This window comes from Saimiri boliviensis, chromosome X (genome assembly GCF_048565385.1).
Source record: "Saimiri boliviensis isolate mSaiBol1 chromosome X, mSaiBol1.pri, whole genome shotgun sequence".
Classification (NCBI taxonomy): Eukaryota; Metazoa; Chordata; class Mammalia; order Primates; family Cebidae; genus Saimiri; species Saimiri boliviensis.
In genome coordinates, this window is record NC_133470.1 from 84,692,230 (window position 1) to 84,707,456 (window position 15,227).

Sequence of the window (15,227 nt, forward strand, 5' to 3'; positions counted from 1 at the left end):
TAGAGACGGGGTTTCACCATGTTGACCAAGATGGTCTTGATCTCTCGACCTTGTGATCCACCCGCCTCGGCCTCCCAAAGTGCTGGGATTACAGGCGTGAGCCACCACGCTAGGATCACGCCACTTCACTTGAGCCTGAGCAACAGAGCAAGACTCTATCTCTAAAATAATAATCATAAAAATAAAAAGAACAATGTACAGAAAATTCTAAACACGTTTTTAAAAGACCTAAATAAATGGAGAGATATTCATTGGTGATTGATGAGACAGTGTCAATTCTCCCCAAACTGAGTGAACAGATTCAATGCCACTCTAATCAAAATCCCCACAGTATGTTTTGAGAAACTGAAGTTCATTCTAAAATGTATATGGTAGCCGGGCGCAGTGGCTCAAGCCTGTAATCTCAGCACTTTGGGAGGCCGAGGCGGGTGGATCACGAGGTCAAGAGATCGAGACCATCCTGGTCAACATGGTGAAACCCCGTCTCTACTAAAAATACAAAAAAAATTAGCTGGGCATGGTGGCGCATGCCTGTAATCCCAGCTACTCAGGAGGCTGAGGCAGGAGAATTGCCTGAACCCGGGAGGCGGAGGTTGCGGTGAGCCGAGATCGCGCCATTGCACTCCAGCCTGGGTAACAAGAGCGAAACTCCGTCTCAAAAAAAAAAAAAAAAAAAAAATATATATATATATATATATATATATATATATATATATATATATATGACAACAGCCTGGGAAACATGTCTCTGAAAAAAAAATTACCCAGAAAAGGTGGCGTGTGCCTGTGGTCCCAGCTACTTGGGAGGCTGAGATGAGAGAATCACTTGAGTCTGGGAGACTGAGGTTGCAGTGAGCTGTGATTGCACCACTGTACTCTAGCCTGAGTGACAGAGTGAGAACCTGCCTCAAAAAGAAAGAAAGAAAAAAAAAATACATCCATAATATGACAAGGTGGCAAGACAGATTAGCGAGGAAAGAGGGATTATTTAATAAAGGAGAATTAAATAGAGGTGGTTTATAATGGGGAAAATGAAATTAGGCCCTCCACATCTTTTTTTTTTTTTTTTTTTTTGAGACGGAGTTTCGCTCTTGTTACCCAGGCTGGAGTGCAATGGTGCGATCTCGGCTCACCGCAACCTCCGCCTCCTGGGTTCAGGCAATTCTCCTGCCTCAGCCTCCTGAGTGGCTGGGATTACAGGCACACGCCACCATGCCCAGCTAATTTTTAGTATTTTTAGTAGAGACGGGGTTTCACCATGTTGACCAGGATGGTCTCGATCTCTTGACCTTGTGATCCGCCCGCCTCGGCCTCCCAAAGTGCTGGGATTACAGGCTTGAGCCACCGCGCCCGGCAGGCCCTCCACATCTTACAAAAAAATAATTTCCAGATGGACTAAGGATTTAAATGTCATAAGGAAAACTTTACAATTCTTAAAAGAAAATGTAAAAGAATATCTTTCTGACCTTGGGTTAGAAAAGGATTTATTAAACCAGATATAAAAAGCATTAATTCTTCAGAAGAAAATAAGGTAGCCAGGCTTGATTACTTGAGCCAAGGAGTTTGAGGACAGTCTGGACACATGATGTGACCTCATCTGTACAAAAAAATTAAAAATTAGCTGGGTGTGGTCGTGGTTGCCTGTGGTCTCAGCTACACTGGCGGCTGAGGTGGGATGATTGCTTTAGCCCGGGAGTTCGAAGCCGCAGTGAGCTGCGTTTCTGCCACTGCACTCCATCCTGGGCAATGAGATCCTGCCTCAACAACGACAACAACAACACACACACACACAAAAAAAAAAAGAAAGAAAAGGAAAAATAAGATGAATTTATTAGAAACTTCTTTTTATGAAAGACTCCTTCAAGAAAGTAAAAAGGCAAGCCACAAATGAGAGAAAACATTTGCAGTACACATAGCTGGCAAAGGATTAGTGTCTAGAATATGAAAAAAATTCCTACAAATCAATAAGCAAAAGGAAGAAGATATGAAAATGGGCAAAAGACAACTCCAAGCAAAACAGAAGCGAAAACACATATGGCCCAGAAACCAGAGAAGAAAAGAGCAGCATTGCTGGTAACCACGGAAATGCAAGATTATGGTGGGATACTGTTTCACACACATCAGTCTGGCAAAAAAGAAGGAATCCCCCAAATAGCAAGAGTTGGAGGCCGGGCGTGGTGGCTCAAGCCTGTAATCCCAGCACTTTGGGAGGCCAAGGCGGGTGGATCGCGAGGTCAAGAGATCGAGACCATCCTGGTCAACATGGTGAAACCCCGTCTCTACTAAAAATACAAAAAATTAGCTGGGCATGGTGGCGCGTGCCTGTAATCCCAGCTACTCGGGAGGCTGAGGCGGGAGAATTGCCTGAACCCAGGAGGCGGAGGTTGCGGTGAGCCGAGATTGCACCATTGCACTCCAGCCTGGGTAACAAGAGCGAAACTCCGTCTCAAAAAAAAAAAAAAAAAAAAAAAAGAAAAAGGAGTTGAAGAAGATGCAGATCAAAAAGGATCTTCTACACAACGTTAGTGGAAGTGTAAATTGGTAGGAGCACTTTAGAAAACAATTAGGGCTGATGTAAAGTTGCATACCGGCTGATCTTACAGCCCAGCAGTTCCGCTACCTGGCACACATGCAAGAGCAACTTCTCCACATTGCACTAGGAGACAGGTACACAAATGTTCACAGCAGTGCTCTTTATTTTTGAGATGGAGTTTTGCTCTTGTTGCCCAGGCTGGAGTGCAATGGCACAATCTCGAGTCACTGTAACCTCTGCCTCCCATGTTCAAGAGATTCTCCTGCCTCAGCCTACCGAGTAGCTGGGATTACAGGTGCGCGCCACCACACCCAGCTAATATTTTTATTTTTAGTAGAGACGGGGTTTCACCATGTTGGCCAGGCTGGTCTTAGAAATCCTGACCTCGGCCGGGCGTGGTGGCTCCAGCCTGTAATCCCAGCACTTTGGGAGGCCGAGGCGGGTGGATCACGAGGTCAAGAGATCAAGCCCATCCTGGTCAACATGGTGAAACCCCGTCTCTACTAAAAATAAAAATTAGCTGGGCATGGTGGCGCGTGTCTGTAGTCCCAGCTACTCAGGAGGCTAAGCAGGAGAATTGCCTGAACCCAGGAGGCGGAGGTTGCGGTGAGCCGAGATCGCACCATTGCACTCCAGCCTGGGTACCAAGAGCGAAACTCAGTCTCAAAAAAAAAAAAAAAAAAAAATCTAAAAAAAAAAAGAAATCTTGACCTCAGATGATCTGCCCGCCTCGGCCTCCCAAAGCGCTGGGATTACAGGCATGCGCCACCATGCCCAGCTGTAATGCTGTTTAGTAGCAAGGAAACTGGATCCAATCCAAGTGCTCTCCAACAGGAAAATGGGTAAATAAATTCGAGAATATTATATATCAGTAAAAATGAATGGACAATGTCTACAGACAGCATCATGGAAAAAAAGCTTAGTTACATAATGTTGAAGAGAAGAAAAGCAAGTCCCAGAAAACTATACATAGGACACTTTTGCATAAAGTTCAAAAATAAGCTAAACTATGACAAAGAAAGCTGGGGAATAGGGGAAAAATAAGCTCAACTAAAGAACATATTATTTTAGGCATATATGATACAGCTATATGAAAAAAACAAAAACTAGGCCGGGGGCAGTGGCTCACACTGGTAATCCCAGCACTTTGGGAGGCTGAGGTGGAGGGATCGTTTGAGCCCAGGAGTTTGAGACCAGTCTGGGCAATACAGTGAAACCGTCTCTCTCTACAAAAAAATTATAATTAGTTGAGTGTGGTGGCATGTGCCTGTAGTTGTGGCCATTCGGGAGGCTGAGGTGGGAGGATCAGAGGGAAGATCACTTGAGCTCAGGAGGTGGAAGGTGCAGTGAGCTGAGACGGCACCACTATATTTCATTCTGAGTGACAGAGCCAAAACCTAAGCGAGAAGCAAGAAATGCAGTCTACTCGCACAACAGAACGACAGATATTGGGTCACAAAAAAGAATGCAGTTCTGGCTGGGCGTGGTGGCTCATGCCTGTAATCCCAGCACTTTGGGAGGAAGAAGCGGGTAGATCACGAGGTCAAGAGATCAAGATTATCCTGGCCAACACGGTGAAACCCCGTCTCTACTAAAATTACAAAAATTAGCTGAGATTACAGGCGAGAGCCACCGTGCCCGGCATTAACTTATTTTCTAAATAGATAAAATGTAAGAGGTCCTTGGGTGGACAAGTGTTCATGGATAATGATGATCTGGCTGGCTCTGTGAATCTGAAGCAACAACAACATTGAAAAACAGAAAAGAAAATGCCATGTTCATATGAGAACACGAGAAGCCCTGGCCTCCCCATCTGCTTCCTCTACGCTGTCAGCAGCATTTTTCAGTTTTGAGAAAATGGTGCAGCAGGCTGGGTGTGGTGGCTCACGCCTGGAATCCCAGCACTTTGGGAGGCTGAGGCGGGTGGATCACCTAAGGTCAGGAGTTTGAGCCCAGCCTGGCCAACATGGTGAAACTCTGTCTCTACTAAAAATACAAAAATTAGCTGAGTGTGGTGGCAGGTGCCTATAATCCCAGCAACTAGGGAGGCTGAGGCAGGAAAATTGCTTGAACCCGGGAGGCAGAAGTTGCAGTGAGCCGAGATTGCTCCACTGCACTCCGGCTCAGGTGACAGAGCAAGACGCCATCTAGAAAAAAAAAATACAATTCAAGGTGCAATTAAAAAATAAAAATAAAAATGATTTAGCAGAAATAGACCAAAGAGCAAAGGGAATTCAGTGGAGAAAGGTAGCCTTCCCAGTGAATGGTGCTGGAACAACTGGACATCCACATGCAGACTGCTGTGGCTTGAAGGTATGTGGCCTTCCAAAATTCATATGCTGAAACCTAATTACCAAGATGGTGGTATCACAAGGCGGGGGCTTTGGGAGGTGATTAGGTCATGAGGGCTCCACTCTCACGAACAGGATTAGTGCCCTGATGAAAGAGATTTCATGGAGCAATCTTGCTTTCCCCCCTTTTCCAACACGTGAGGACATCATGAGAAGACATCACGAGAAGACATCACTGTTGGAAGAGATCCTCACCAGGCACAGAATCAGTCTGCACTGTGATCTTGGACGTTCCATTCTCCAGAAGTGTGAGAAACATGGTCTGAGACAGACTTTCTATCCTTTACAAACATTAACTTAAAACGGATCATGGACTCAAATGTAAAACACAAAACTGTCGATTCCTAGAGGATAACACGGTAACATCTAGGTGACAATGGGTTTGGTGATGACTTCTTTAGATACAGTGCCAACAGCATGATGCATGGAGAGAAAACAGAGCAGCAAACTCAGCTCATGGCCGAGTAAGGAAAGGGTAACCCAGCCACTGCAGGCCAAGGCTTCCAGGAGAAGGAAGCTGAACCGAGTTTCTGGGTTGCGGTCTGGCTTCAGCCTCACTGACAGTTCCTTTCTGAAAAAGCCAGTGGGCAAGGTCGTTAGAGACTCCTGGGAAACAGGGGTCCCCACTTACACATCTGACAGGGCTGGGCTTGGGACTGGGGATTGCATCCACTGGAAAAAATACAGCTGGCCTCGGTATCCATGGGTTTCACTTCTAAGGATTCAACCGACCATGGATGTAAAACACTTGAAAAATAAAACATAACAATACAACAATAAAGATAATACAAATTACAAAAACAAAACAATAAACTATAACAACTGTTTATGTAACATTGACATTGCATCAGATAATAAGAGTAATCTAGAGTAGATTTAAAACATTAGGGCGGATGAGCAAAGGTTCTATGCAAATGGTACGCCTTTTCAGATCAGGGATTTGGGCATCCATGGATATTGGTATCCCCACTAGGGGGAAGCCTGGAACCCATGCCCCGTGGAACCCAAGGGACAACTGTAGTCAGGAGGGTGGGATTCTCTATGTGTCCTGCTACTAAGAGCACTATGGCCTTTTTGCAGCTGTCTATGGTGGGTCAGAGTGGAGCCCTTCTCTGGGGTGTCATGGTGTCCTCAGTAGGTCCAAGCTCTGGGACACGGAGGGAGAGCAGGGACCTGCCTCAGCAGCACAGAATAAGATAGGACCCATCCAGATAGGAATCTGGGCCAGACACACACACATCTTCAGGTTAAAGAATGCTGGAGTGCCGCTCTCATCCTGTCTCTATCTGAGCCAGATGGCCCGCTCCAGCCTCACTGCTGTGCTGGGATGTCACTGCACTGTACTCAAGCTGAGCACAGTGGCTGCCCCAGGATCAGCTGTCCCTCATGTCCTTCCTCCCGAACACTCTCCCAGGGCTGTGTATTTGTTAGGGTTTAAGCTGACTAACTTTAGCAAGAAAAGGGATTTATCTGGTAAGATGGATTTATCTGGTAAGATGCTGTGCAGATCACCAAACTGGTGGACTGTCTAATGGAGGGGGCCTTGAGATGCACAGGCAAGACCAGTTCTTTTTTTGATTTATTGTTTTACAGACTGAGTCGCACTCTATGGCCCTGGTCGGAGTGCAGTGGTGCAATCACAGCTCCTTGTAACATTGAATTCCTGGGGCCAACGATCCTCCCGCCTCAGCCTCCTGAGTAGCTAGGACTACAGGTGAGTGCCACCATGCCCAGCTAACCAATACCTGTTTTTCATGGGATCCAGAGCAAGAAAAGGACCCTGCAGAAGGACTGGGCTTCACGGCAAGCTGCTCTGCCACTAGTCGTGAGAGCCGGTCAACCTGACGGTGTGGGAGGGATCTGTCCATGGTAGGCCAGGATGCTGTGTGCAGCCGTCGGGAAGCCTCAATGGAAGGATCCCAGCAGGGACCATAGGGACTGCAGCAGGGCCACACCTTCGGTGGCAGAGCTATTCACCACTGAAAAAAACACAGCCATGGCCATGCTACTGCGCCCTAGGAGAGACTTGGAGCCTGACCATGGGGCATCCAGGGCCTGTGTGACTCGAGCTGCCTATTCGGAACTGAGTATTGGAGATGGCACGCTGAGGCCCAGGCAGTCCAGACCCCCTCCCTTCCCCCCAACACCCCTCCCGTCACCTGGCTCTTTCACACTGGTACACCCCCTCAGCTCACATTAAGGCCTCATGGGTGGTGGTGGTGTGGTGTCCCCATGACTAACTCAGAGCCAGGTCCTGGACAGGTCATCTCATGTCGGCACTAAGAAAAACACCTGCTGCCTCACTGAGATCCCACGCAAGGTGGCCCTGAGGGAGCAAGACACTAGGTTGCCTACTTTGTAGAGGGAGAAATGGCCTGAGATGAAGGTGGCCATGATCCCCGGTCTGTGGAAAATGGCTGGGTTGATTGGTCAGGTACCCGGGTGGAGGAAGATGGAGGAAGAGACAGGTGGGGCGAAGAGGTACCTACAGGAGTGCTCAGGAAGTGTGTGTGGAGCCCCATGTTCTCGCCCACGCCGCTGGGGAGCATGCAGTGTGGAGGGGCTGTGCCATAAGCTATTGGACAGAGGGGACCATCTGGTGGAGGTCAGCCAGCTTCTCCCCAGGATGCAATGGACCCACTACGCCAGAGGCCATGGTGGGAGGGCTGGAGGCTCTGTGTAAGCCCGATGGCAAAGACTTTCTCTTATTAAGGCTCATCTGGAATGTTCCACCCACCAGCCCCACCAGCAGCTGACACCGATGCTGAGCCCTCAGTATGATACCATTCCTCAAGACCAGCCAGCCACTGGGTGGCAAGTTGTAACTGACACACCAGCCATTGTCTCAAGTTCTGCTTTGCGGGAGAAGCCCCGGATAAGAAACTCACCTCCCTTCTCCAGATTCTGGGCAGGCCCGCCATTCCTGATTTGTCCTTTAACCAGGTGTTAGGGAGGAAAAGAAGGGCTCTAATTAAACAGCCCGGTGTGGCTGGGTTTCCCTCACTTGCCCAAGCCTGGAAATGAAGCATGTGGCAATTTCTCCAAGTGATCTCCTGCAGCCGGGGCACCCCCTGGGAACTCAGCCCTCCACCTGCTGCTGTTTTCCAGGCAAAGGCCTTCTCCCTCCAGGCCTGTCCAAGAAGAGGGGGCAGGTGGTGGGAGTGAAGAGGAAGAGATGGAAGGGCTGTGAAAGCGGGGGCCGGGTGAGGGCTGGGGCTGAGGAACAGGTAGGTGACCCCGGCTGGCCCCTCTCCCCACGACCCACCGCCTCCCCACGCTTCGTTTAACCTTTTCCTTTCTTTATTGTTTTAAACAAAGGTGTCCGTTTCAAAGACAGCAGGGAATGGCTGAGTTGAAGGAGGCATACAGTCATTTGAGGAGAAGCCGGAGGAAGGAGCAGAGGCGTGAGGGCTGCTGCTTCCAGGACCCCGGAGAGTGGCTGAATCGCGGGCTCTCTCCGGGGGACCCAGGAGACTGCTCCTCCTGGCAGGACCCCTCTCTCAGAGCGGCATCAGGCAGACAACGTGCCGGGCGCCCACTTCTCGGGGCCGGACGTCGGGTGTCGTGGGGTGCCGGGAACCCCCACCCGCTTCCGTCGAGCGCCCGCCCCCGGCTTCCCGCGCCCGCTGCAGCCCCAGCCGCTCCCTCCCGCAGTCGGCCCCGCTCCCCTCCCTGCCCCTCCCGGCGCGCGTGCGCCCCGTCCCCGCGCCCCTCCCCCGCCTCCGTGGGCGCGCGCGCGCGTGCCCGTTGTGCCGGGCGGGAGCTGGAGAGGGCCAGCTACTGGCGGCCGGAGAGCGGGCGCCGGGAGCGCCAAGAGCGTGGCCGGGGGAGGCGGGAGCGCGGGCGCTGGCCTGGCAGCGGGCGGGGGCCGCCGCCGCGCCGCCGCCCCCCTGTCGCGGGCCGGGCCGCGGCGCCGAGAGCGAGGGCCGGGTTCCCGGGGCTGGCGGCCATGGGCGGGAGCCGGAGGCGGCAGCGGCAGCTGCAGCGGCGGGCCCCGCAGGCGGGGAGGCGTGCGGCCGACGACCCCTGACGGTCCCTGACGGCCCCTGGCGGCCCGGCGCGCCCCCGCTCTCCCTGGGGGGCCGTAGCCTGGCAACGCCTGGCGCGCCCGCCCATCCCCCGCTGCCCTTTTTCTCCTGGCCGGGTGCGAGGGAGCATGCCCGCGCCTGGCCTCGGCCAGCGAAGAGTTAACCCGAGGGGCGAGCCACTGCCCCCCCCTCGGGGGCGTGCCCCCCTCCCCCGCTAGGCGGCCCGCCCCCAGCGCCAGGGTATGGCCCCCGGCCCCGGCCCGGGACCCGAGGTCCCGTGCACGGGCCAGTGAAAGGTGTCTTCCCGTTCCCGCCCTCCACCTCCCCTCGCCGGCCAGCACCATGGGATGTAATATGTGCGTGGTCCAGAAACCGGAGGAGCAGTACAAAGTGATGCTGCAGGTAGGGCGGCCGGCGCTGCGGCGGGGGCGCGGCCCTCCGCGAGAAGGAGCGGGCGGGTGGGGAGGCCCGGAGCTGCGGGGCGGCGGGCGTGGGAGAGCCGGAGGGCTCGAGGAGGAAACGGTAGGGAGCCGTCCGCACCCTCCCATCCTGGGGCCATTGGGTGTTGACGCTCCGTGGGAACCAGCCACGGGTGGGAGAGCCGGGTGGGGGCGGGGTGCGGAGCGCATGACTTGGTCGCCCGGAGTAGATTGGGACGCGAGCCCTGCGTCCAGATTAGCCCGGGGTGGGAAGTTGGGGTTCGCCCGGGTGGGGCGCGCTTCCGTCCCGGGAGGCGCGGGGTGACGGGCGCGGGATGGAGGTTGCATAGCAACGAGCGCAGTTGCCCGCACACGCTCTCCCGGCAGGACCCAGGGCGGGGGAGGGAGTCAGGCGCCCGCCGTGCGGGGGGCGCCGAATCTCGATCCCGGCGGGCCTGGAGCGTAGGAGTGCGCGGGAGTCCCCTGGCGCGGTCCAAGTCCGGCCGGGGGCTGGGTGCCCACCGCGACACCCACTCCCGTCTGGCCCTGGCCGAACGGTGGGCTTCCGGGCCTTGGGCGTCTCGGATGAGTGGGCACCGCCGGAATCAGCGGGTTGGGCTGTCTGCGGGCGGCAGTTCCCGGCCGGGCTTTGGGGGGCGTGGACCAGCGGGGCGCCACGGGGAGGGAAGGAGACGCGGGGCTCGGCGCTGGGACCTGGAGCCCAGCCCCACGGCCCGGAGCCGGGCTTCTTGCCTGTGCGTGGCGTGACTACGTGAGTGCGTTCCTGTGCCCCGTCTCTGTGTGCGCGGAGGCTCCCCCGGCCCCGCATTTGTGTACTTTCTGTGTGCACCCTGCAAACTGTCTAGAGAAATGTCCCGGACGCTGTGGGCTGAGACCCCCTAGGGCTAAGTGGAGGGAGGTCAAGGTCAAGGCACCCAGGAGCAGACAGGTCGCAGACAGGTATGCATTTAGTGGCCTGGATTCAACTCCCGGGTTTAGTGGTCAGAACTGGGAAGGAATCAAGTGCTTTGCAGGAAAGGTGTTGGCTTGGGAGAACGTGGGGGAAACCCGTGTAGCTATCGGCGAAGACTGGGGGATGGGGGTCGGGGCGGGGCAAGGGGGAGAATTCCCAGGAATCCGGGGACTGCCTTCACATTGCGAGCCGAGCTCCTCTGACCACCTTGTGCGGGAGTGGAGAGGCAGGGCTGGGACGCAAATCTTGCCCCAGCCTGGTGGAGCTCCGGGTCCCCTCTCTCCGGCCCTTCTCCGGGAGCGCGAGGGGCCCTCGGCTTCTCCCGTTTGCTGTCCTCCGCCTTTTCTCAGTTCCCAACTGCCACTCCTCGTCTCTTTTTCCTGCTGTTTGGAAACCTTGTCTGGCCACGGCCAGGCCCCTAGCGGGATAGGGCGTCCTCTGGAATCGGTGTTGGACTCCAGGGCTGGGTGTTGGCTGACGGGGACTCTGGGTCCCAACCTACTGCTTCCTTTTTGGGAGTCATTCCATCAAACGGCGAGCGATTCCTCCGGGGCCTTCTTGACTTTCCCGGAGAAGGATTGGTGTAGCTCTTCACTTAAGGCCTAGGCCGACCTCGTGGGGACGTGTGGAAAGGGGAGAGCGACCCGAGCCGCACCCCAGGCCTGAAATGAGCCATGGCACGCAACACCGGTAGCCCTTGGGACTCCCCACAGCCCTCCGGGATGGCCTGTCCCTGCTCTGCGCCCTTAGTTTTCCTTCATGGAAGGGACTTGCCCTCGCCAAGGAGACCCTCTGGGAGGAGGGCCGCTGCCGCACTCACCCTCTGTACGCTTTCCTGCTGGGCTCTCTTTGAAAGCTCCGTTGAAAGTTTGGCTGCAAACTAGCACATTCTACGTTCCTCCTTGGCCCAGTAGGAGCCGGGGTGAAGTTTTAAGAGGAGAACTATCCTTTACAACTAAGGGAAAACAAGAGGACTGAAAAAAGTAGATACGGAAAGCAGTGCAAACCATGAGCTGTCCCAGCCTCTTCAGAGGAGAAGGAGCTTTTGTTCCAAAAGACCAGTCAGCTTCTAGGACTCCGTGCCTGACTCCCGGTGCTCCTCCATTTCAGGGAGTACTTCTCCCTGGCTCCCCTGAGTGACCTCATCTGCACCCACTTGGGCCTCTGCACCTTGTCAGGGTCTGATTTTCAGAAAAAAGCACATGTGCGCCTGCAGCGCCTCCCATACACAATTCACAGAGGTCTGGGACCCCCGGGGTAGGAACCCCCAAATCTCTAGCCTAGCCTTGTGCTCCAAGCCATTTTCTGCCAGTGACTCACAGCATTTCCTAAATTACAGCTGTACTGAGTTGTAAGTCTCCTACTGTACAGCTTACCCTTTCAAACTCTACAACTCAGTGGTTTTTAGTACATTCACAAGGTTGTGTAACCCACACCAGTAATTCCAGAACATATTCATCACCCCAAAAGAAACCCTGCACTTATTAGCAGTCACATCCCCATTTCTCCCACAAACTTCCTTGCCCCTGGACCTACCAATCTACTTTCTGTCTCTATGGATTTGCTTATTCTAAACATTTCGTAGAAACCGATCTTTTGTGTCTGGTTTTCATTAATCATAATGCTTACAAGGTTCACCCATGTATCAGTAGTCAGTTTCTTTTCATTGCCAAATAATATTTATCCATTCATCAGCACCCTTGGGCTGTTGTGAATAGTGCTGCTGTGAACACTGGTCTACTTGTATGTGAGTCCTTGCTTTTTTTTTTTTGAGACGGAGTTTCCCTCTCATTATCCAGGCTGGAGTGCAATGGCGTGATCTCGGCTCACCGCAACCTCTGCCTCCTGGGTTCAGGCAATTCTCCTGCCTCAGCCTCCTGAGTAGCTGGGATTACAGGCACGTGCCACCATGCCCAGCTAATTTTTTTGTATTTTTAGTAGAGATGGGGTTTCACCATGTTGACCAGGATGGTCTCGATCTGTCGACCTCGTGATCCACCCACCTCGGCCTCCCAAAGTGCTGGGATTACAGGCTTGAGCCACCGCGCCCAGCCCCTTGCTTTTAATTCTTTTGAGTATGTACCTGGAAATGAAATTGCTGGATTATATGGTGATCATCTGTTTAATGTTTTGAGGAGCCATTGAACTGTTTTCTGCAGTGGCTGTGACCATTTTACGTTCCCACCAGTAACAGAAATGAAGGGTTCCAATTTCTCTACATCCTTGCCCACAGTTATTTCCTGGGTTTTTGTTATGGCTGTCCTGCTGGGTGTGAAGTGTTATCTCATTGTGATTTTGATTTGTACTTCCTGCTAGCTAAATGATGAGCATCTTTTCTTCTGCTTGTTTGGCCATTTGTATATCTTCTTTGGAAAAATGTCTGTCCTTATGCCACCACCACACTGCTTTGATTATTGCAGCTTTGTAGCAAGTTTTGAAATAAGGAAATGAGAGTCCTCCAACTTTGTACATCTTTTTCAAGACTGTTTCGTCTATTCTGAGTCCCTCGAGTTTCCATATGAATTTCAGGATCAGGTTGTTAATTTCCGGAAAGAAGCCAGCTGGCATTTTGATAGCAATTGCATCGAATTTGTGGATCAATTTGTGGAGTATTGTCCATGAACATGGGGTGTGTTTTCCATTTATTTAGGTCTTTTACTTCTTTAAATGATGTTTTTCACTTTTGTTAAGTTTATTCCTGAATATTTTATTCTTTTTTTTTTTTTTTTTTTTTTGAGACGGAGTTTCACTCTTGTTACCCAGGCTGGAGTGCAATGGCGCGATCTCGGCTCACCGCAACCTCCGCCTCCTGGGCTCAGGCAATTCTCCTGCCTCAGCCTCCTGAGTAGCTGGGATTATAGGCACGCGCCACCACGCCCAGCTAATTTTTTGTATTTTTAGTAGAGACGGGGTTTCACCATGTTGACCAGGATGGTCTTGATCTCTCGACCTCGTGATCCACCCGCCTCGGCCTCCCAAAGTGCTGGGATTACAGGCTTGAGCCACCGCGCCCGGCTATTTTATTCTTTATGATGCTATCGTAAATGGAACTGTTTTCTTAATTTTACTTTCAGGTTTCTCATTGGTACTGCATAGAAATACAATGATTGGCTGAGCTCGTTGGCTCACGCCTGTAATTCCAGCACTTTGGGAGGCTGAGGCGGGCGGATCACCTGAGGTCAGGAGCTCGAGACCAGCCTGGCCAACATGATGGAACTCCATCGCTACTAAAAATACAAAATAATTAGCCAGACATGGTGGTGTGTGCCTGTAATCCCAGCTACTCCAGAGACTGAGGCAAGAGAATCGCTTGAACCCCAGAGGCAGAGGTTACAGTGAGCTGAGATTGCACCACTGCACTCCAGCCTGGGTGACAGAGCAGGACTCTGTCTCTCTCTCTCTATATATATACATACACACAATTGATTTTGGTACATTGATCCTATATCTTGCAACCTTACTAAAATTGTTTATTAGCTGGGTGTGGTGGCTCAAGCCTGTAATCCCAGCACTTTGGGAGGCCGAGGCGGGTGGATCACGAGGTCAAGAGATCGAGACCATCCTGGTCAACATGGTGAAACTCCGTCTCTACTAAAAATACAAAAATTAGCTGGGCATGGTGGCGCACGCCTGTAGTCCCAACTACTCGGGAGGCTGAGGCAGGAGAATTGCCTGAACCCAGGAGGTGGAGGTTGCGGTGAGCCGAGATCGCGCCATTGCACTCCAGTCTGGGTAACAAGAGCGAAACTCCGTCTCAAAAATAAATAAATAAATAAAATAAAATAAAATAAAAATTGTTTATTAAATGTAATTTTTTTAGTGGATTCCTCAGGATTATCTGCATATTAATATCATGTCACTGGCAAATAGAAAGAGTTGTTCTTCCTTTCCAATCTGGATGCCTTCGATTCCTTTTCTTTTTTTTGAGACACAGTCTCACTCTGTTGCCCAGGCTGGAGTGCAGTGGTACAATCTCGGCACACTGCAGCCTCCACTTTCTGGATTCAAGCGATTGTCCTGCCTCAGCCTCCCATGTAGCTGGGATTACAGGCATGCACCACCATGCCGGCTAATTTTTGTATTTTTAGTAGAGTTGGGGTTTCACCATGTTAGCCATGCTGGTCTTGAACTCCTGGCCTCAAAGCAATCCCACCCACCTCGGCCTCCCAAAGTGCTGGGATTACCAGTGAAAGCCACCAAGCCTGGCCCCTTGGATTTATTTTTCTTGTTAATTTGTTCTGGCTATTGTCTCTAGTATAATGTCAAATACAAGAGATGGTGAGTGTCTTTCCCTTGTTACTCATCTTAGAGGGAAAGAAGCTTCCAGTCTTTCACTGGGGGTATAAAGTTAGCTGTGACTTTCTCATGGCTGTCCTTTATCAGGGTAAGGAAGTTCCATTCTGTTCCTTGTTTGTTTCTATCATGGGAGACATTGGATTTGCCCAGTGCTGCTTCTGTGGTTAGATGAGCACATGGTTTTGTTCCTTTATTCCACGGATGTGGGCTGTCACAGGCACTTCCGTGTGTTGTGTCGGAACCTCAGCCCCATCCCTGTATTCCAGTTATATTCTCCTCGTTAGGAAAATCTGGGGCCTTCCTGAAAATGGAGGATTACTGTGTGTTGAGCTCGGAGAAGGAAGCGCAGTTGCCCGGAATGGAGGGCAGGAAGCTGCATGCCCCCAGCTCTGGAGCCTTTACTGCAGCCCATGTGCCTCCACTGCCACCTGGCCCCTTGTCTTATATCTCATCATAGTCCACACTCTGCTGAACTTGTCTCTCTGGCCTTACCCCCCCCCCCCCACCAACACCATGATGTGTTTGCTAGCATCCAGGCACACTGGAGATGCTTGGGGGATAAATCCCTGGTTCGAGGAACTGGCCTCCTGCCCGCCCTACTTAGGCTCTAGAGGGGGAGTGGGTGAG

General features: G+C 52.1%; 1 protein-coding gene across 5 annotated transcripts in view; it reads left to right on the forward strand.

Annotated features, from left to right (window-relative positions):
- The first annotated feature begins 8,601 nt into the window (after positions 1–8,601).
- PDZD4 (PDZ domain containing 4) overlaps positions 8,602–15,227 on the forward strand; it is a 28,355-nt gene continuing 21,729 nt past the window's right edge. For 2 of the 5 annotated variants that reach the window (XM_003943889.4, XM_003943888.4), the window contains exon 1: positions 8,604–9,314. In XM_003943889.4, coding sequence (XP_003943938.1) covers positions 9,255–9,314 — 60 coding nt within the window. In that variant the 5' untranslated portion in view covers positions 8,604–9,254. Of the gene's footprint in view, positions 9,315–15,227 lie in introns of all 5 variants that reach the window. The other 3 variants (XM_010331778.2, XM_003943890.3, XM_074392337.1) reach the window with 2 other exon arrangements.